The sequence below is a fragment of the Solenopsis invicta genome, chromosome 1 (assembly GCF_016802725.1).
Source record: "Solenopsis invicta isolate M01_SB chromosome 1, UNIL_Sinv_3.0, whole genome shotgun sequence".
Taxonomy (NCBI): Eukaryota; Metazoa; Arthropoda; class Insecta; order Hymenoptera; family Formicidae; genus Solenopsis; species Solenopsis invicta.
In genome coordinates, this window is record NC_052664.1 from 5,784,557 (window position 1) to 5,808,253 (window position 23,697).

A 23,697-nucleotide genomic window follows, 5' to 3' on the forward strand; every position below is an offset into this window, starting at 1 on the left:
CCTATTCCACTAATAAGAAATAGAAAAATAATTCACGTAGAGAAAGTAAAAATTCAAATATTGATTAAACAAAGAATATTTGTAAAAATAAAGAATTAATTAATTAGATTTTCTAAATCGTTTACATGAATTTACGAGAGATGAAATATCAACGGAAATATTAGAAGTCGCGGTTCGCATCAGCGAAGGTAATGAAACGTCGTTTAAGCAAGAACGCTTGTCCCTTTTTGTATATTTTAATTTTGAAAAAGAGGACTCGCATAAATATGTGGATCCAAACATTGAAAAAATTCGAAGACTAAAATTTACAAGTTTAGGATAATTTGATCTATTTAAAATCTTAAAAAATTCTATTCCTTTTTCTGGTCGCGCTTTAAGAGACAAATCAGTTTGCAAATTGCATAGCTCTTCTTAAAATTCTAAATTTTGCTCCTCAATCTGAACTGTCAAAGGATTTTCAAACAGAATTATATCTTTTCTAAGTGATTCAAAATCACTAAAACGCGTATCAAACTGAGTTATTAAAGATTCTATTAAATAAAGATGTTTTTTAAAATCGCATTCGTTGCCATGTTCTGTTAGGAGAATTTTGCATGATGGATAAAACTCTAGAATACCGTTTTCTAAATGATTTTTCAATAATATTAATTTTCTACGAAAGGAATCAATATGACTAATTAATTGACAAATTGTTTGGTTGGCTTTTTGCAGGTTCAAATTTAAAATATTTAAATGAGAAGTTAAATCGGTAATAAAAGCAAGTTCAGTAAGAGAATTTATATTTTCAAAAAAAGATTTAAAATCGTTTGCTGCGGACATTTTTTGCAAAAAAAGATAAATTTCTTTTCGTACCATAAAAAATTTTTGTAAACATTGACCGGCACTTAGCCATCGAACTTCGCAATATAAAAGTATATCCTTATAAATTGCATTGTGTTCTTCAAGAAAAGATTGAAATTTTCTGTGATTTAAAGTTTTGTTACCGCCTTTAATTATATTTATAATTTTTGTAACAATTTGCATTGTGGAGCACAGTTTAATTGCTTTTCCACATAATGCTTCTTGAGTAATGCAATGGATAAGAGGGAAATTTAAATTTCACTGTTTTATTTGGCCAAAGAAGCCTGTTTTTGAACCTGTCATTGCTCTTGCGCCATCGGTAACGATAGCCGAACATTTGCCAAAATCGATGTTTAATTTTTCAAGAACTTGTTCAACGGCATTAAAAATATCTAAACCGGTTGTCGTACCATGTAAGGGCACAAAATCTAAGAGCTCCTCGACACATGAAAAATCGTTTTGTACGATTCGAGCAAAAATGCTCAATTGACTCACGTGTCGATTATCGGTGCTCTCATCAAGACATAAAGAAAAATATGAGCATGTTTTCAACAAATATTTTAATTTTTCTTCCATAGAAAACGCGATATGATTAATTCTTGATGCTACCGTATTTCTACTCAATGGAATATTCTTAGCTTCTGAAAGAGTTAATGAATTCCCGAAAGATTTAACCGCTTCAATAAGACATTCTTTTACAAATTCACCTTCAGTAAATGGCTTAGAATGTTTAGCAATAAGATGTGAAATGGCAATACTTGCTTTTTTAGACGACAAAATATCATTATTTGAATTAAAATTTTCATTATATGCTAATCTTTCTGTATATACTAATTTTAACGCTTCTATTACATTATTCTTATCTGGATCCACATATTCTGCATAGTCCTTAAAATGTAGACTTTTATAATGTTTATCAATAACAAATTTTTTACAACAGAAGGTTGATAACCGCACAATAGACAAACCATTATATTATAAATACATGCAAAGAAGCTACTTTCCCATCTTTTATCAAATTGTTGTTCATACCTTTGTTCATCAGCCATCCTTCACGTTTAATATATAATAAAATTAAAAAGAAGTTAATGAGATACACACATAGGAAACACGCACTCTGATACCCATGTCTCACAAGAAACTAACGGCAGCGGCAGTTTTTCTTAACAATCGACTGACAGAAACAAAATAGCATCAAAACAAACATCGCGCAACAAACGTTAAAGCGCGCGAGATTCATAGATCCAAGATTTAAAGTTATGAAGTTATCATTCACCAAGAAGCGTTATGTGGAAAAATAGTTCAATATTTCCATTTAATTAAATCTTTAATAATTCAATTTAATACGCGTTTTAGTAATTTTTAACTAAGAAGAAATTTAACTTGTTTTGAAAATCCGTTAATGATTAAAAGACGCTAATGATTAAAGACGATTGAGAAACAATTTATAAAAAAATTTATAATTTTAGAAAGTACTATGCGATTTGCAAAATGATTTGTTTCTTAAAGCGTGACCAAAAGAAAAATCTTTTTAAAAGATTTAAGATTTTTTAAAGATTAAAATCTTTTAAAGATTTAAGATACATAAAATTAATAAAAATGGGTTAATTTCCGTCTTTGAACTTTTCAATGTTTATATCCACATATTTCGAATCCCTTTTCAAAATTTATATATACAAAAATAGACAAGCGTTCTTGCTTAAATAATATTTCATTATCTTCACTGATGCAAACGTCTTCTTTTTTAATATCAAATATTTTGTCTCTCATAAATTCATATGAACAGTTTAGAAAATAGAATTAATTAATTTTTATTTCTGCAAATATTCTTTCTTTTCTTTTTTTTGCTTTAATATCTGTAAATATTTACACTTTTTCTACGCAAATTATTTTCTTATTCTTTGTTAATGAAATAAGCTTTACTAGAGAAACCACTTTACAAAAAATGCTTCAATAACAAAGTGATACGGACACGTATTATTTAGTTTGGTATAATTAGATATTATAATTAGTTTTATATACATATAATGATTTTAAATAAACCAATATAATTGAAAAGGTACTTTAAAAACTTTGAATTTTAAATAATAAATAACTTGCACAAATTTTTAATTTTACAGTACACATACGTTGTAATATATGTAACAATAGTATAATAATAATTATTTAATTATGTAATAATAAAATATTACTTAAATGTAATTATTAAAATATAAAAAAAAAATTTCAATAACTTTTGTAAAATTATAAGACATTAAATAATTAGACTGTTTTATGACCCATGATCTTATAACTTTTGTATTACGCACGGCCCTGAGACGATGTGTCGCGCTTCTTAATTACGCCGTCCAGCGGCACCGTTGCTAAGGCGCGAGCGGTGGGAGGGGAGTAATAGGCGTGCGTCGAAAAATCTGGCCGAAAGTTGCAAGTAGCTGACAGCACTGATTTAACACATGAGAAAGCAAACGGCAAGTATTGTTGTCGGGTATTTTTACTTAAAAGTTTTGTCAAGTACTTTTGGCGACAGATTTTTGAATTTTAAAAATAACCAAGAAGAGAAGGCACTGTTATTATTTTCCGCTGACCAACAGACGCGAACGTTCCGAGAAGCATGTCTTCGGCAATCGGGTGTCCGTGAGAAACTCTAGCTTGCTGTTTGCCTTCGCTCGCATATTGATTACTTAAAAATACATACAAGTTAAATTTAAGAAATATTGCTAGATTTTCATCTCGATTTAAACATTTAAAAGAAAAAAAAAGAGGAAACCCTTTAAAAACTCGGCGTGAGTTTATTTAATGATTTAAGATTTGTCAAAACACTTTTACTAATATTGTAATAACTTTAAAAATAATTTTTTTAATCGTGTCTCTTCATTAGCTATTTAGGCTTAAACGTTGCACAAATTCACTTGTACAAATTCACTTGTGTATTATGATTGATTCTACAATTTGTATTGTTCTTATCATATTGACCATTCCAATTTTTGGATTTTACTTTTTGGAAACCCGTTATTACAGTATACTAAGTTTATTTGCTACACTGATTTTTTCCAACTTTGTTTATTGTGACTTTTAATCTATATATTTTATTCATTTTTCTTTCCTTTTCTTTTTACTGTGTTATTATTTGAATAATTATTAATCTGCGCAATTATTAATTTGAATAATTACTATCTGCGTAATTATTAATCTATATTACTGCTACGTTAATTAAAGAACGAAGGAAGAGTTCCCAGGCATCAAAATGCGATAAGCTGTGCGCAGAACGCTGCACGGCCGCGCCGAGGCATGTCTTCACGTTTCACGCGCGCGGCAGAGGAATACAACGCCCTATGTTCAAGAATGTGCATACCTTTTCTCTATGCATTTGTTATTCGCAATTTATCGAGATCGTTTCGTCTATAACCTAAGCGCTCACATTCACTAAACTATATCATTCGTAACCATTCGTTTGTTGTCTATCATCTTTCGTCGCGATTATCTGCCGAGATTGGTCCACGACGCGTGTTAATGTTTCTATTAATTCTAATACCGAAATTGAAAATTGAATCAGTGAATCGCTAGGGAAAACCTGGCCCGACCTCTGACGACGCCGGGTAGCAGATGCCGCTCCATCTCCCATATCGGGAGTCTTCCTTCCTTCTATCCAAAAGTAATATAAATAGGTGGACGTAACAATATAAAATGCCTACATACATACATATATACATATACACGTGCGCGTGCGTGTAGTATTTAATTATAACACTTATTTAATAATTTAGAAATAAATAAATAAAAAAGTAATATTTGATACTAACGTGAGGTTTGTAGGCTGTTGCATAGATAGAGAAGCCATTGCAGACACGGTTTCCGTTTCATCGTGTTCCTTTTGACTCGCCTCTATAGCGCTCATTATGACCGTGTGAGCAGTCAGCTTTACACAAGGCCAATGTGACATCTAAGAAAACATGTTAAATGATAAATTAAATATATTTATATAATTTCTACCAATCTCAAATAAATCATTTTTATTAATTCACGACAAACTTATAAACAATAATAAGTTTTATGTTGAATATAATATATAATAATATCATTTTTGGATCATTCAAATGGATTTCTATCAATCAACTTTTATAATTTTATTGCTCACATTTCACGCGTCATACTAATTTTTATGTAATTGACGGATACCATTTCGAATCAGTCGTATTATGGATCTCGATAACCAAAGAAATCACAATCAACTCAATTATTGGCGTTCAATAAACTGTATGTAATATTTAAATTAGAATTGTTATTGAAGACAGTCCAAACCTGGGACTAAAACATCTAAATGTAACTTTAGATTAAATATACTTTTTTGTACACACAAGTACTTGTGTTTGGCTCGTATTGGCAAGACATAATATTTATTAAACTTATAAATGTTAAGGGAATATTGATGACGTGTCAGGAGATACTCGGAGCCCTTATGATCTTCGTAAGGGAGTTTATCCGTTTATTCCGGCCACCCTTTAGTCATCAAATAACTGACCAACCTCAGAATTGCCTACGAGCCTCGGGAAGAGAAAGGCTACCGTAAAGAAATTCGCAGAATGAGAGATGACCTAAATCTTTGTATTGACGAGGCTATGAATGTGATTATCTCAATGAAGAGGTACAAAAAATATGAAATCATCTAGGCCTGCCTAAGCTTAGTGATCCATATTTGATCTTAGGTCTATGTATTCTTGAGAAAAATATTGAGAACTTGGAGGACAAAGTCATTACAAAGAATCTTAATATTTGTGGAATCTCTTACCAAGAGAATGGAATCTCTATCTGAAATGAAAACAGTTGATCAGAGGCTTCAGAAGTTGGAAAATAACACATTCTGTAAATGTGGTAAGAGTAAAGGGAATAAGGATCTCCCACCTAGGGAAGAGATTCTTCCGCTCTTCTCAGGAATTGACGGTTGATGCTATATAAGTAAATAAGGTGTTGATTAGATGATTAATCTTTCGCCTGGTCCCCTAAATGAAGTTCGCTGAGAATTCCATAATTTTCAAAAGTAAAAACTAAATTCCATGAAAATTCCTAATATTCCAGGCTTTTCAGGTTTTTCCCTGTAATAGACACTCTGTAATCGAAGTTGGTGAGAGCGGCATTTAGAGATAAAAAGAAATGAAATTAAAGGTCAATAGAAAAGATTGTCGAGACATTTAGAGACAAATTGCTGTTCATAAATTATGATTAAAATATTAAAAGAATTACGCTTTCGCTGTGATATTCGTAAGCAGGAAAATCTCCTAAAATACTGCAACCCGTTACAGCACGATTTTTTTAAATAAACAAAAAACAAAAAGTTTTTAAAAATCAAGCAATAAAAAATCATAAAAAGGTCACGTTAAAATTTTTAACAAAAATTCTCATCTTTTATTATATATTCTTGCAGTTGAAGTCAAAATATTTTAAAAACACTAATAAAAATAAGGGTTTCCGTTGAAAATTTGAAAGTAATGTTACGCTGACCTCGATAATGCTGTCCAAGATTTATCAAACTGATAAAATTAGTAAATAGACATTTTTAAGTTTGACAACTTTTGTTTGAAATATTTTTTCATATTTTCGAGATATCGATCTGAGATGATTCAAATGCCACCACGTATTAACATTTATTTTTGCTATATCGCAAAGGTTAGATTTATGAATGATGAATTTCTTTTTTTGTTTGCCTAAGTAATAGACCTATATAGCTTTGGTATTAGTTTAAGATTTACACTTGACGCTATGTCGTTAGTATAATTAGAGTTACTGTAAAAATGTAGATAATCCTACTTATTATAATATTTTAATAATAAAATAACAAATTTTTTTGTAGCAGGTTTGTAAAACAAACCAAAAAAGATCATTATACAATATTTCTTCTACGAAACAAAATGGTAGAGATATATATTTGCACCGCGAATAAAATGCAAACAAGGTATAAACAAGTTGAGCCATTATTTTTATTAACCCTTAAGTTATAAATTGAAAGAAAGAAACAAAGTTAAATTACAATTAATAAAATAAAGTAATTTTAAGAGAAGTTTGCTTTCATAATATAAGGTAATTAAAAGATTAGAAGTTAATTTGAAAATTAACTAATACACTAATTCTTTCATAAGCTTATAATTGAATAAATTAAAAGACACATAACCTTTAATTTATTTAATCAAAGTTTAAATATATATTAATTAATTTTTCAGTTACGGTTAACCTAACTTTTGGTTAGTCATATATTATTAAACGGGCTTACTTATAACTTAGTTACAAGTAACGAGTACTTGGTTACAATTTACTTTGCAATCATGAAAGTAATAATAAAGAATAAAGATGTAAAAATAAAGATCTAATTTAATAACGCGATATTTGACTTACTTGAATAGCAATGGTTTTCTGTAGCGTATCGATAGCGTTTTGACAGGGAATTCTTGTGAGTTCCTCGTCCCGGAGTTGACCGGATTCGTCACCGAGCAGCGCCCGAACGCATTCTTGTGCCGAGTCGCAGATCGCCGCTAAATCGTAGCCTCCTTCCAAGGCAAGAACAACCTTGCCATCAGCCAGATTAAGTAATTGTTGTGTCATTTTACCAAAACATGCTGGACTGACTTTGTAGCCACCCAGTGGCGCTGGATGGCCTACAGCTGCATCGAAACCAGCTGAGACAATTACAATGTCCGGATCGAATTCCTTGGCGATTGGCATAACAATTGTACGAAATGCCGCGAGATACTCTGCGTCGCCCATGGGAGGATTCAGACCACCGGACCATGCCACATTTACATTGTAACCGAGACCTTCGCCAGCGCCGCACTCAGTAGACCCACCAGTTCCAGGAAAGAAATTACCGTCATCGTGTCTATGTATCGATAAATAGAGTACTCGTGGATCATCATAAAACATCTGCTGTGTACCGTTCCCATGATGAACGTCCTAAAAAAGATATAAAATGCATATAATATTTGTCTTACAGCAATCTACAAATATTATTTAGAATCGCAGCATAATCTCTTAACTATAATTTCGGTATGTTATATTGCATTACTTAGTTCTACAATGTAGAAACATTTAAATATGAAATCATAATAATATCTATTGTTCACTCTTGCCGTAAAGAAATGCTGCATAATGATAATAACGATTCTTACCCAATCTAAAATTAAAATTTTTCTAACGTCAAGTTTCTGCTGAAGTAGCCTCGCTGCAATTGCTACTGAATTGAAGAAGCAGAAACCCATAGCTTGGTTGGTCTCTGCGTGATGTCCGGGCGGTCTCACCACAGCAAAGCCGTTTTTAATATCACCTAGTGCTGTCTTGAATGCAAGGTCAACAACGCATCCCACCGCCATTCGGGCAGCAGGTGCGGTATTAAGCTCGTTCCATGTTGTATCAGAATCAACGCCAACTCCACCACAGGGAAGTCGGACAAAACTTTTGATAGGTAATTGCGACAGCTTGGACATATCCACTTTCTGTCGATTCAACGGATTTGTTCCTGCGAACATTATGGGTTTACTAATATTACTGTTTGTTGGTATAAATTCTTTTATAATTTAAAATTTAAGTTTATTTTTTAAAAATTTTGTACAATAAAATTTCCCTTTATTTTACTAATAATATTAGTTTATACAATACTATTAGGTTACCATTAGGTTACCATTAGCCAAAAATTGTTTGGAACCAGGAAAGGTATTTCTTAGATTTTTGAATGCTGAAAGTAATGCCGTAAACACAATTTTATCAACACGCCAAGTTTCTGAAATAATTGAGATTTAGAATACAAAAAATATCTTTTGTCAACGTGCAAAAGTTTTTCTTGTAAAAGATTAACATTATCTTCAAATTCTAATCAGAAATTATTAATGTATTGTTCATTCTCTAAAAAGTATTTTTTAATTTTAATATCTTTTTTTAATCACGTTATGAAATATTTAAATACAAAATTTTATAAAGATAGCAAAAAAACTCTGTACTAATCTTATGAAAAAAGTAGCTTCTTGTGAGTTAAATTAGCTAAAATTGTTAAAATAATCTAAGACCCAAAATGCAAAGTAGCGCGCGCTTTTTTTTACAGCTTAATTGATAAAAATGTGCGCAATCCACTCGATCAATAAGTTATGATAATATATGTATATGCCGACATTATTTATTGAGTTGCACTTGTTTCTACAAAATTTGCTGTACAACCCGTCATACTACCCAATATGTATCTGTAACACTTTGTACAAGAGAAAACGGCGATAATACTCGCAAGCAGCGAATTCATGGGAACGACTAGCAACGGTGATGTCGCTTCCCGAGCTGTCGAACGCGTGTTATGTGGTGATTGTGTGGATTAGACTGTACGCACGGTATCGTGCGGTTAAGTTAGGTTAGGCAGGATCCCCCTGCGGCTGCATTTCCCTCCTTCACTCCTTCCTCAGGGAAGGGTGAAGGGGGGATAGCCGGGAAAGAACAGTGGGGAGAGGGGACCCTCACAGCGCCGGCTAGACCGGACAGAGGGCCCTACCCTCTTCACTGTTGAGGAGGTAGGCCTCGGGCGGAAATCAGCGGCGGAGTAGTTGCCCGGCTGACCCGTCTTGAGGCTTGGGATGCGGGTGTGCGTACCTAGGGCCTTCTTCCAGGGGGGTCCGACGCACACCCGGCATCCCGATTCGGGCGGCTGAGGCTCGACTTCGGTCGAGTTCCGGCCGCTAACTACGGAGGGGGGTTCCTGCTCTCGGGCGGGGACCCGTTTGGGCTAGGACGGATCGCGGTGCATGCTGAGCTCGATCCCGTGATCCGTCCCGAGCCCAGACGCCGGAAAAAGTTGGGTTTTAGTGAGTATGCCGGCTACTAGCTAGGTCGGCGAGTCTCACATACCCCGCGTTCCTGTCCCCACAGGACTGGGGACCCATAAAGGCGTTTCCCAACTATATATATAAAAAAAAAAGCTGGATCCCCCTCTGCCAACCGGCCTATCTGTCTGATAGGCAAGGTGGGCAAACTGTTTGAGAGGGTCATAGCGTCTCGCCTCGCGGCACATATGTCGTCGATGGGCCCCGACCTGGCATACAGCCAGTATGCTTTTCGGCCGGGAAGATCAACCGTCGGAACAATCCGGCGGTTAAAATCCCTGGGCGATTAAACGGTGTCCCGGGGCAGTGTGGTGTTGGCGATAAGTTTGGATATCTGCAACGCCTTCAACACCCTGCCCTAGAGTAAGATTAGGGAGGGCCTCCGTAGAAAGAGGATCCCTCCCTAACTAGAGAAGGCTGTCGGGGCCTACCTCGGCAACCGTGTGGTCGCGTGCAGGGATCGGGAGACGGCGCCAGCATGCGTAGAGTTGTCAGCAGGGGGGTGCCACAAGGGTCGGTCTTAGGACCACTCCTGTGGAATATAGGGTACGACCGTGCCCTAGACTATCACCTCCCTGCGAGGAGGTCGTTGGTTTGTTATGCCGACGACATCCTGGTCGTCGTCTCGGGTAATACCTGGAGAGGGCGAGACGCACCGTGGAAGATGGGTTCGGCCTTGTTTTAAAAAGGATTCGCCTTCTGGGCCTAAGAGTGGCTCTTAATAAGACTGAAGCGCTCTGGCTCGGAGGAGGGGGAAAAGGCCCTCGCTTTAAGGGTCTAACAGTGCAAGGTACTCGAGTCGAAGTAAAGTCTGAGACAAAGTATCTGGGACTGACCCTCGACTCAAAGTGGGGCTTCCAACCCTATTTTGAATAGATGGCCGCCAGGTTGGGCGCCGCTGTGTCCAGTTTCAGCCGGCTAATGCCCAACCTGCGCAGCCCATCCGAGAAAATATGACGCCTTTACATGGGAATTTTGCGATCAATGGCAATGTACGGGGCGCCCGTATGGTGCGGGGCCCTGGTGGCCAACAATAATAAAGTAAGGTTGCTCCAGAGAGAGCAACGCAAGATGGCCATCAGGGTCTCGCGAGCGTACCGCACCATCTCCTGGGAGGCGGTGAGTTTGCTGTCGGGTTCGCCTCCGTGGGTGTACGTGGCGTGTTCGCTTGCGGACATCCACAAATGAAAAGAGAAACTCGCCCGCGGGGGCGAGCCTGCCACGCAGAAAATGGTGACGGTCAGGCAGAACCAGGCCCGCCGAAAAGTAGTGGAGCACTGGCAGGAGCGTCTGCCCCACGCCAGGGTCTGACAGTAATCGAGGCCATTGGCCCCGTACTAAAAGAATGGGTGGGCAGGGGGCACGGAGGCCTCTCCTTCAACATGACGCAGATGCTCTCCAAGCATGGTTGCTTCAAAGAGTACTTGCACGAGAAGGTTGGGCGGGAGGCCTCCACGAGGTGCTACCACTGCCCAGAGGTGAGAGACACGGCGCAGCATACCCTGGAGGTGTGCCCGGTTTGAGCGGACAAGCGCCGTGCCCTCACCGACAAAATAAGGGCCGACCTCGGCCTCTCCTCTGTGGTGGGGCGGATATTCGCCGGTGCTGACGGATGGGCAGCGGTTGCCTCCTTCTGCGACGCTGTCATGTTGCAGAAGAAGGCAGCCGAGCGAGCGCGGGAGGAAGTTCCTGACCCGCCGCCAGAAAGAAGGTGCAGGGAGAGGAGGCGTAGAAGGTTCCTGCAACAACATCAGCAGGGACCACCTCCTCCCCCTTAATAAAACAGTGCAAAGGCTGGGCGGAGAGAAAGTCGCCCTCCCCCTGCCCACAATAGGAGATCGCCGGCGTCCTGGCGGCGACAAATATGTCGCTGCCAGCAATAGCTCGCTGAACTCCCCCCCTTTTCTTTAACCCTTAAACACGTAAGTGGGTCTGAGAGACCCCATATGAAGATTTGAACGCTTGCTATGTGAAGACGGAATGAGATAGGAGGTTCGGACCAAGACGTAAAAAAAGTTTGAAATCTTCTCTATCAATTGATATAGTTGATCAACTCTTTTGGTCAACTAGAATTCGAATGGCACGGCAGCAAAGTTTTGTTAGGGTCAATGCGACCCATATAGCGTGTAAGTGAAACTTTTTTTGTGAGTATTTTACATAAAAGAATTGGACAAAATACGTTCGAACAAGTCGATTTGCAGATGTTACTCGCATATACTCTGTTTAAAATTGGAATACTATAAAATGTTGTAGAAAAGAGTTTTTCCAAAATATATCATGAAACACATCAATTTTCAATTTTAGACACGATTTAATCAAAAATTCCTCATATTCGCCTTGTTACATAAGTACATTTTTTAATAGAAATGACAATATATTTTTTTTTTGAAAATATGAATCTTTAGCTTTAAAACGCCGTATTGTAAAGTTCTTTAAAGTTTTTGTTGCAAAGATATGATTTTTTTTTTAAGTGGATTTTTAAATGCCCAAAAATGCCTCATATTCTCCATGTTACATAATTATACTTTTAAAAAAAATAACTTTGCCATTTTCAAAATTTATTTTGAAAATGTGACTCTTTACCTTTAAAACACTGTATTTGAAAGTCGTTGATCGTTTGTTGTTGTGAAGATATAATTTTTTGAAGGAAAAGTAGATTTTTGACCAATTTCTCATTTTTGCTTAATGGTTTTGCTTTTATAACTTCACAATAAATTATTTGTCGGCAATGCCGATTATGCAGTCACACTCCTGAGATTTTGAACTTTTGTTTTAAAAAAAAATTGTAGAAAAATATTGATTGTAATCAAAATTATAGCTTCTCAAAGTTGAAAAAGTCTGCCATACCCAAAAATGTGTTTCCGTATTTTACAGGATCGGTGTGTTTAAGGGTTAAGGAAGGGGGGAGGGAGGATAGCCGGGATGGAACAGTGGGGAGGGGTGACCCTCACAGCGCCGACTAGATCGGACAGAGGGCCCTATCCTCTCCACTGTTTAGGAGGTACGCCTCGAGCGGAATCAGCGGCGGGGGGGAGATAGTTGCCCGGCTGACCCGTCTGGGGCTTGGGATGCAAGAGTACAAACCTAGGGCTTTTTATAGAGGCCCGTTGCACTCCTGGCATCCTGGTTCGGGCGGTTAAGGCTCGACTTCGGTCGAGTCTCGGCTGCTAACTCCGAAGGGGGGGTCCTTGCTCTCGAGCGGGGACTCGTTTGAGCTAGGACGGATGGCGGTGCATGCTTAGTTCAATCCTATGATCTGTCCCGAGCTCCAGACGCAGGAAAAAGTTGGATTTTACTGAGTATGCCGGCCATGTCTAGGTCGGAGAGTCTCACATACCCCGCGTTCTGTCCCCACAGACGCGGGGACTCATAAAGATGTTTCCCAAGTAAAAAAAAAGGTTAGGCAGGACTTCTCCCCTCCTCTTTCTATAAAGAGAGGGGATAGCCGGGAAGGAACAACAGGGAGGGAAAAACTCTCCTAGAGCGCCGACTAGATCGGACAGAAGGCCCTACCCTCTCTACTGCTAAGGAGGTATGCCTTGGGCGGAATCAGCGGCGAGGTAGTTGCCCGGCTGTCCCGTTCAAGACTTGGGATGCGGGAGTGCAAACTTAGGGCTGGGGCCCATCGTATCCCCGAGGCATCCCGGTTCGGGCAACCGGGGCTCGATTTCGGTCGAGTCTCGGTTGCTAACTCCGGAGGGGAGTCTCTGCTCTTGGCGGAGACTCGTTTGAGCTAGGACAGATCGCGGTGCACGCTCAGTTCAATCCCGTAATCCGTCCCAAGCCCAGACGACGGAAACAGTTGGGTTTTAGTAGATATATCGGCCAATTACTAGGTCGGTAAGTTCCACATACCCCGCGTCCCGTCCCCACAGACGCGGGGACCCATAAATGCGTTCCCCCCCCCCCAAAAAAAATTAGGCAAGATTGTTAACACATTTCGCGAGTTAGCTGGCATAATAGGCGCGAGAGCGATTGGCTAGCGCGAGCAAATTCGCAGATTCGGCGGACAGGGTTCAATGCGATGACCGGAAACTCTCGACGGAAAACCCTGAACTCAGCGATTTTATTTTGTCTTGTCGGTAGAAGGGGAATAATTTAAAAGCAAATTCTACTGAAAATTCTCAAGGGCCGGCTGAAGTATTTTGTTGCCCAGATGAAGCCAGTGTTTGCGGATAAGGAAAGTACAACTGCCAAAAACTCTTTAGTTATGGTCAAGACACTTTGATCGTGATTTAACATCAATCAGGTTTGGAGCATCAGAGCGTAGCGGAATCTAAACAGGATTACTAATTCTTGATAGAGTGCGTGCTAATTAGAGGCATTTATACCTTGCAATTAGAACATTCAAGTATTTTTGATAATTTTTGGTCGGTATTGTTTCTCACGCTCGTTAATTACAAAACTGCGATAAGATTCGGTGCGGTTGATAGACTTGTAGTGTTCGTGGACTCGACGCGTTCCTCTAATGGTCGCGCTGGACGTTAGAAAACTTTTCAATGTGGAGTGATTAAAATCGCACCGCCTTTTCATGCTATGGTTGCTGTTTGCCGGAAATGATGCCGAGATTTTCGGAGATCCATCGTTACATTGTGATTTTTTTTTATGAGATTAAAAATCTTTTTAGATAAAGCAAAAAATGAACACTTTTTGCTATAGTATTATTTAAAAATTGCTATTTTATGTTTAATTTGACTAAAAAATACCTTTATCCACAATTAATTTCTTTTTATTGTAGATATTTACAGATATACATGTATTTATTGTTGATATTTACAGACATACATGTATTTATTATCAAGAAGTTCGTATGTTTTGTATACGCACGGAAGAGATGGTGCAGGTGTATACATATGTATCAATATACAAAGTGTCTCATTTTAATGGGGCATCCCAAATATTTCCGTTTCCTTGCATTTTACAAGTAAATGTTTCAGACAAAAGTGGTATGGTTTCAAGGGGGTCATAAGACGGTGTCATTAATTTGACCTTGAATAGTTGCTTAAAGGTCACGTGAAGTACACCTTCAATTTTTTTTATGGAACTGCCTATTTTTTATTACATATTCTTGTAGCTTATCTCGAAACCTTTTCAAAATACTACAAGAAAGTTTATTTTCGTTGAGTACTTTCCGAGTTGTGAAGCTTGAAAGCTACGGTATACTGCAACTTTCAAGCGCCATAACTCGAAGTCCTTAATAAAAATAAACTTATGTATAGTGTTTTGGAAATCTCTCAAAATCGACGATAAGAAAATACAATAAAAAATATAGAATGTTAGCGAAGTACCAATACCCTTTAATTAGGGAACTACTGATACTCTAATATTATACCTTTTATTGCATATTCTTGTAGCTTATTTCGAGACTTTTTCAAAATACTACAAGAAATTTAATTTTTATTAAGTACTTTCCAAGTTGTGACGCTTGAAAGTTACAGTACCTAGCTTTCAAGCCTCACAACTCGGAAAGCACTCAGCAAAAATAAACTTTCTTGTAGTGTTTTGGAAAGATCTCAAGATAAACTACAAGAATGTGTAATAGAAAGTAGGCAGTCCCATTAAAAAAATTGAAGTTGTCCTTCAAGTGACCTTCAAGCAACTATTCAAGGTCAAATTAATGACACCGTCTTATGACCCCCTTGAAACCATACCACTTTTGTCTGAAACATTTTTACTGAAAATGCTTCATTAAAGAATTACCGAGGTGCGTTTTTTAAAATGGGACATTCTGTATATTTGTTGATAACCATTTCATTAGTATTTTTGATCTTATTGTATCCAAAAATTATGTGCATATATGTACATACGTACGAGGTGTGTTCAAAAAGTATCGCGAATTTTGAATTTTCGCGAGTTACGTATATTCGAATTTCGATCTTTTTGTGGCGTTATGTTGGTACTCATGTCTCTCACTTATGCCGACAAGCTCGGCCATTTTGAATGTTCACTTAATTGTTGACAGCTGCTTTGCTTGCACGTGTTTTGGATCGTCTTCGATTTTTACCTATTCAAAAAAATGGATCAAAGAACCTGTATCAAATTTTGTGTGAAAAACGAAATTAAGTGCGCGGATGCATTCCGAATGTTGACTGTGGCATACGGAGAAGCTACCTTGGACCGAAGCAACGTTTATCGGTGGTACAAAATGTTCTCAGAAGGCCGAGAAGATGTGAACGACGAAGAGCGTGCCGGACGCCCGAGCACTTCAACAACAGACGAAAAAATTAATGAAGTGGAGAAAATGGTATTGGCCAATCGTCGAATCACCGTTAGAGAAGTTGCTGAGGACCTAAACATATCGATTGGCTCGTGCCATTCGATTTTTATCAATGATTTGGGCATGAGACGGGTCGCCGCGAAATTCGTACCAAACGCCCCTGCTCACACATCGTTGCTTGTGCGCGACTTTTTGGCCAAAAACAACACACTAATGATGCCGCAGCCACCGTATTCCCCAGATCTGGCCCCCTGTGACTTTTTCTTGTTCCCTAAACTGAAGAGGCCCATGAAAGGACGACGTTACGCTACGCTTGACGAGATAAAGACGGCATCGAAGGAGGAGCTGAACAAGATAAAAAAAAAATGATTTTTTGAAGTGCTTCGAAGATTGGAAAAACCGTTGGCACAAGTGTATAATATCTCATGGGGATTACTTTGAAGGGGACAAAATAGATATTCATGAATAAATAAATAATTTTTGAAAAAACACAAAATTCGCGATACTTTTTGAACACACCTCGTATATAGCAAGTTTTGAAAACGACAAAATTCGATTTCGATAAAATTTTGTAAAAAACTTTATTTAAAATAAATGCTCTTAAAAAAAATTTTGATAACTGCTACAAACTATTTTTAAAATGTTATCATATTATATGCATATTTGCCTATTTCAATAAGTTCTCAAGTAAGTGCCTATTTAAAACATGGGAAAAGGAGAAGCAAAATTCCTCTAAAACCTCTACTCCTCTCTATGCATCTTTCTCTGTCCCAGGAAAAAAAACTTAAGAGATTAGATAACCTTGGTAACTAAAAATGATATGTTTGGAATTTCTTTTAAAAAATAAAGGACTAAATAAAAAACATATGATTGGGGCTCTACTATATAAATCTTCAAGTATAAAAAACATATACAGGGTGATTATTAATAGTTGTACCCACTTTTTACAATAAAAGCCTGATTTACTGACGGATATGTATTTCTAACATATTATTAGAGGAGAACAGGGTAATATGGCACTTATTTCCATTTTACTGAATAATTTTTTTTTTATAATTAATAATTTCTATTGAAACTTGAGCAATTACATTCATTGAAATGTTGTTTGACATATTCTAGGCTCAAAGTAATAATATTTTTTATTTAGGACGTGATTTATAAAAATCTAATGCCCTGCAAAATCGGTGGCAGAAAAAGTAGTTGTAATATGGCTATCTATAAAAATAATTTTAAAAAATTAGTTTAGTTTAAAAAAACATAATATATTGTTACAAAATTATGTATTTTTAATTTTCCATTGTTTAGAATTTTCTTGATTTAAAATTTTTCTGCGTTAAAAAACTTTAGAAATACCATTAGAAATTTAGTTAGAAAATATCATCTTATCCCTGTTTAACATGAAACAACAAACATAAAATGATGTCTTTAATGTTTCTAGATACCGCTCTCTAGAATAATGATCGATTTATCAAAGAAATATTTCGACATAAAAATTTTGCTTAAAAAGTCATATTAATAAAATTCCATGTTATTTTTTTAACTTTGTATAACTCAAAATGTGTATACCCCCCCCCCAAAAAAAAAGAAATAACCCTTACGAAAAAGAACTATTGTCGGCCGTGTGATTATTACACGCGGCTGTGTGATTATTACACGCAGCTGTGTGATTATTACTGGTGGCTCTGTAATTATCAAGGCGAATATTATTGCTTCTACAATAATTACAAGCAACGGAATACAGACGGATATTATTCGCCTGTTGGGTATCACTAGAAAGATTACTGCATATGTAATAACTACTGGGACTTGGTTAGGTAGTGCAATGGCTTGCGGATGTGGACATGGAGATAGAGTGAGGCTGAGTATGAGTGTTGTAGTATAATAGAAAGAATTAGGAAAGTAAAGAGGTATAAACTAAAAAGATAGGAGGGTAGAGAAAATGGGTAATTAGAGGCAGAATTAGGGGAAAAGGATTTGTGATGATATTGGAAGATATAGGAGAAAAGAACAGGAATAGGTTAGGGCGGACAATGAGGCGGGAGAATCCAGGACGATCGGTAATAAGGTAACGAAATGAAAAGAAGAAGGTAAAGAAAACGAAAAGGGTGCCGGTGTGCAAATAGAAATAGTGTTAGGAGAAATGTTAGAGAAATAAGACCGTAGAAACAAAGGCAGAAACAGCTATAGAAAAGATAATGTGACAGGTAATGCAAGGAATCTGGCAGAATGGTTTATGGAGAAAAGAGGACATATTGTAAATGAGAGAATAAATAAATAAAAGGAGATTGGAAGGAATGTATAGAGGTACGGAGACGGTGAGAAGAGTGATAGTATAGGAAAGAAGTAGCGAAGGAAAATGTATATTAGGATGTAAGATAGAAAAAGGATAAAGTATAGATATATAGTAGATATAAATATAGAGATTGTAAAAGTAAATGTAAAGAAAATGGAAAATGTAAAGGTATGGACAAATGTATAAATAATTGTTAATTAAAGATCCTGGGCGGCTTGGTATATGAAAAAAAAGACGAAGGGAACTCAAATCACCGGCCATTGGAGATTGAAGTTATAAAGCATAAAGGATGGAGAAAGAGGTATAGGAGACGAATAAAAAAAAGTAAATAAAATAAATATATAGGACAAAGAAGCGACAGAGGTGTATAGGCAGTAAGTAAAGAGGAATCGGAGTTTAAGTAAATTTGAAAGAAAAGGAGGCTGTTGGATTGTTAAAGAAGGAGGAACGGAATAAGTCAGCAAAATATTGTTGTATAAAAAAATAACATAAATATTATGAGTATATTATATGAAAAATAAGATATATATGAGGCATTCCACGTGAAAAGGGTTCACCTGAAAATAAACTGTTTGGGATTTTTAAAATAATAATGAAAACATGTTAGTGGATGTATTGTATAAGGTTAATGATAAAAAAAGTAAGCATTATATGCCTTGCATCAATGATATTGAAGACTATCGTTTAAATTAAACAAAGTTTCTTTTTTTTAACATTTTTAACTAAAATTAAAAAATTTTTAAAGACAAGATTTTTTAGAATTTTTCCCATACTTGTAGATAAAAATATTAATTTTACTTTTATCTAAAAGTACAGAAAAAATCCTAAAAAAATATCTCTAAAAATTTTTTAATTTTAGCAAAAAATGTTAAAAAAAGAAAAAACTTTTTTTTAATTTAAACGATAGTCTTCAATATCTTTGATGCAAAGCATATAATGCTTATTTTTTTTATCATTAACTTTATACAATACATCCACTAACATGTTTTCATTATCATTTAAAAAATCCCAAACAGTTTTTAGGTGGACCCCTTTCACGTGGAATGGTCCATATTTGTAAAATTGTATGCAATAAATAACTATTATTGTATATTGTGACGTGGCAGTTTTATCTGCCTCGCCACTTCGTCCTCCGCCTGAGCATAGCGCAAGGAGGCGCGTAAGACCGGGTCGGGCACTCAGCGAGAGAGCGAAATCTCCGGCGGGACTGCGGCGCGTATTGATTTCATTTATTTATTCGCGGCTTATTTCATGTATCCGCGGGCACCTCGACAAACGTCGCCTAAGGACCAGCAGCAGCGAGGAGGATGGGCAGCAGCAGGACAAGGAGAAGGCGATCGTCCAGGGCCGGCGCACGGAAAACCGACGGCGGAGAGAAGGACGAGACTCGACGTGGTGACAGATATGCGCCACGCAAAAGAGGCTCGCAATTGGCGCAGCCGAGGGACAGGCCAGGGCGGATGAACGGCCAGGACAAGGGCCGTCGAATGCCGGCTGTCCGTCGAGAAGGGTAGCGGCGAAGAATCGTCGCGGGAAATCTCTGCTGTTGTCGTCCGCGAGGACGACGAGAGCGTCGAGGATATCGGATGCCGACGGGGACCGCACGACACCTGCGGAGACCCGACACTGCGCTGCCGTGACGTCACGGCTAGATAAGGGCGGCCGCTGATAGGCCGCGCCGCTAGGCGCAAGGATATCGCGCACCCTGTGGGAGGGGTAGCGCTCATCGATCGCGCATCGAACGCGATCCTCTCGGCTTTTGCGTGCGACCCGGCGAACTGAGCGCGTGCGGGACGAATCCGAGCGAGTGTTATCGGCGAGCGAGCTACCGGATTTTGGCTATCGGAACTGTGCCCGGCCTGGCGATCCCTGCGGAGACGTCCACGGGACCAACGGAGGACAGGATCGTCGTCGAGGTGACCCTCTAGAGACGGTGTAAAGCCACGAGCTGCCGGTGCCGGCTGACTCGCGCTCTGAGGTGGAGCCATTGGGTTAGTGTGCAGGTGCGTCCGCCGCGTGGCGATAGAACGCACCTTTTTAGTGTTTGGTCGGCTCTCCACCTCAAGCGTGAGACCTTGTCGAGGCACCCAGCTGTCGGCTGCCGCGTGTACGTTGGCTGTCCCGCCGTAGAAGCTCGCGGACGACCGGCTTCCCGGGAAGCCGCAAAGCCCTCGCGCACGTGCGCGAGTCGTGTTACGGCCGTGATCACACGACCGCCCGCGTTATCGGTGCGTTGTCGTGTCGCGCGTCTTCGAGAGAATTATGCCTCGTGACCGCGACGACGGCATTGCCGTCACCGGGTATCTTTGGTTGTATTGCTGTTGAGTTAATTACTGTCCGTTAGCGAAAGTTCGACGAGTGTGTTCTCGCCGCGCTGTTCCGAGCGCGCGTGATTGGCGGTCTCGTTCCGCGCGGGACCAACCGCCGTTGTTCGCGCCGCTAGCGTAAGCATTGTAGTATTTAAGAAAATTTTCGCGTTCCGCTTATTCGTTCCGTCCGCTCTCTTTATCTTTTCCGTTCTTTGCTTGCTTCGACTGACAATTTCTTCGTGTTTGGCTCTACTCTGTCTCTGTCATATGCTACAATACATGTTATTTCTGTCTGTTATATCGGCCTGATCTTGCTTGATTTCTCGCCTACCCGTCTCCTCCAGTAAGAGAGCCGCTTCGTCCCTGTCTCCGCTACCCTGCCCCTCTACCGGTTAGAGGAGCTAGCTGGCCGCGTGCGAGCGACGATTTCGTGTTTCGTTCTGAGAAGCTATCGCGTGGTGTGCATCCGCGTCTAGCGTTAAATAGTGTACCCGGCGACGCGACCGGTATAATCGCGTCTGGCGCCCAAATTCGCGATTGGTGGTATCTATTGGTTATATCGTCGCTCACGCGTGTCTCGCGCGTAATTCCGGTGTTTGATCGCGTATTCCGCCGCTGCTCTCCGGCGTGGGATAAAAATACGTGACAATATATAATTCATTTATTATTTGTGACGTGTCTTATATAAGTGACGTTATATAAGACATTCAGGAGAAGTTTTCTGGAATAATTTCAGTTACTGATAAGATAATATTTTAGTAATATAATTTTCAGTTAATTTTGAAACAAAAATTACTGGACGTAATCACCAATATATTTACTACTATTTCAGTGATAAAAAAACAGCAATAATATATTTTGATCATTGTGTCTACTAATTTGTTTTTAAATTAACTGGAAATCATTATTAAAATATTGTTGTCTTATCAGTAACTACTGAAATTATTTTAAAAAGCCTCTCTTATTTGGCAGTAATCATCGACGTACAGAATGGACTGCTGATGAGCGTGGTGGGAATAGAAAGACACAGAGGGTGAGAGGCAGACAATACGAAGAACGTTCGTTCTCTGTCTAATAAGTTTGATTGGTTGTTGTGGCCCCAGCAACCAATCAGACTTACAAGGAAACACAGGGAAGTGTCCGCCTCAGATTAAAACAAGTTTTTAATATGTTGTAGTACAGATAAAAATAAGAGACACGTATTTTTTTATACGTGCCCATACGCACTTTAAGGGGGTGAAACACCCCTTTGAAGAAAATCGGTTTTTTTCTTTCGAAGCGTATGCCGTCGAAACTATAAGAGATAGAAAAAAATGTTTTAAATAAAAGTTGAATGGCTCAAAGAGTAATTTATAACAGCGAAAAAAAAAAAATTTTTTTTAAATTCTTTTTAATACTTTTCCCCACCACTTACCTATTTTTTTCAAAATTTTTATTTTTTTTATAAGCAAAATAAAGCTTATTTTATTACGAATTCAACGGTATATGATAAAGTCACGATACAACATTCCCATTTTCCAAAAATAATTAAAAATCTCTTTATACGTACAGTACGCGCATCCGTCCGCACGTTCGTGCGCTACGGAAGTGACTCCCTTCGATTTCGACGTGCCTTTAATATGTTGTACAGATTAAAATAAGGGACACGTATTTTTTACACGTGTCCTAATACACTTTTAAGGGTAAAACACCTCTTTGAAGAAAATCGGATTTTTTCTTTCAAAGCGTGTATCGTCGAAACTATAAGAGATAAAGAAAAATGTTCTCAATGAAAGTTGAATGCATGTTTTTCTCGCATAAGATGACAAAAACATTTCGAGGACAGTCTGTGTCTAACATGAAAACGCAGACATTGAAAAAAACATTTACTACAAAATAAAACGACACTACACTAAAGAATTACGGTGTTGTAAGACATTAATTTCTTGTTTAGAAAATAATATGTAATTAATATAAGTTAAACATTTATTTACTGATCTACATGATTCAACTAGAATATTTGTTCTCTTCAACATTTTATAAATAAGGAGACTTGGATTACAAAAAATTATTACTCACACATTCCATACCTTCACTATCTAACGCCAGCTCATCAACTAACAACAAGAGAACTAAATGTTCAACAAGAGAACAAAATTTCCTATCTTGAAATAGAATGTTTACGTCTCGGCAGTATTGACATGTATAGATTCAAGAGTTACGTATGTAAGGAAATGACCCAAAGTGCACGCGCCAGTAGCGTGGTTATGCATATTTCTACACTAATCGAATTTAATAAACACATTAATGGAATTGTATAAATGCAGTATAAAAAATGAAATTTCTAACTAATTTTTTAATTAGTTTTATGTTAGTTCTCTTGTTGTTAGTTGATGAGCTGGCGTTAGATAGTGAAGGTATGGAATGTGTGAGTAATAATTTTTTGTAATCCAAGTCTCCTTATTTATAAAATGTTGAAGAGAACAAATATTCTAGTTGAATCATGTAGATCAGTAAATAAATGTTTAACTTATATTAATTACATATTATTTTCTAAACAAGAAATTAATGTCTTACAACACCGTAATTCTTTAGTGTAGTGTCGTTTTATTTTGTAGTAAATGTTTTTTTCAATGTCTGCGTTTTTGTTAGACACAGACTGTCCTCTAAATGTTTTTGTCATCTTATGCGAAAAAAACATGCATTCAACTTTCATTGAGAACATTTTTCTTTATCTCTTATAGTTTCGACGATACACGCTTTGAAAGAAAAAACCCGATTTTCTTCAAAGAGGTGTTTTACCCTTAAAAGTGTATTAGGACACGTGTAAAAAATACGTGTCCCTTATTTTAATCTGTACAACATATTAAAGGCACGTCGAAATCGAAGGGAGTCACTTCCGTAGCGCACGAACGTGCGGACGGGTGCGCGTACCGTGCGTATAAAGAGATTTTTAATTATTTTTGGAAAATGGGAATGTTGTATCGTAACTTTATCATATACCGTTGAATTCGTAATAAAATAAGCTTTATTTTGCTTATAAAAAAAATAAAAATTTTGAAAAAAATAGGTAAGTGGTGGGGAAAAGTATTAAAAAGAATTTAAAAAAAAAAAATTTTTTTTTTTCGCTGTTATAAATTACTCTTTGAGCCATTCAACTTTTATTTAAAACATTTTGTTCTATCTCTTATAGTTTCGACGGCATACGCTTCGAAA

The 23,697-nt window shown here is 37.7% G+C and overlaps 1 protein-coding gene across 8 annotated transcripts in view; it reads right to left on the reverse strand.

The window, feature by feature from the left end:
• The window catches only part of LOC105205743 (histone deacetylase 4), a 232,228-nt gene that overhangs the window by 12,860 nt on the left and 195,671 nt on the right, over window positions 1-23,697 (reverse strand). For all 8 annotated transcript variants that reach the window (XM_039448576.1, XM_039448566.1, XM_026139271.2 and 5 more), the window contains 3 exons: window positions 7,995-8,341; window positions 7,225-7,779; window positions 4,641-4,780 (listed from right to left, as the gene is read on the reverse strand). In XM_039448576.1, the coding sequence (XP_039304510.1) occupies window positions 4,641-4,780; window positions 7,225-7,779; window positions 7,995-8,341 (1,042 nt within the window). The remainder of the gene's footprint in view (window positions 1-4,640; window positions 4,781-7,224; window positions 7,780-7,994; window positions 8,342-23,697) is intronic.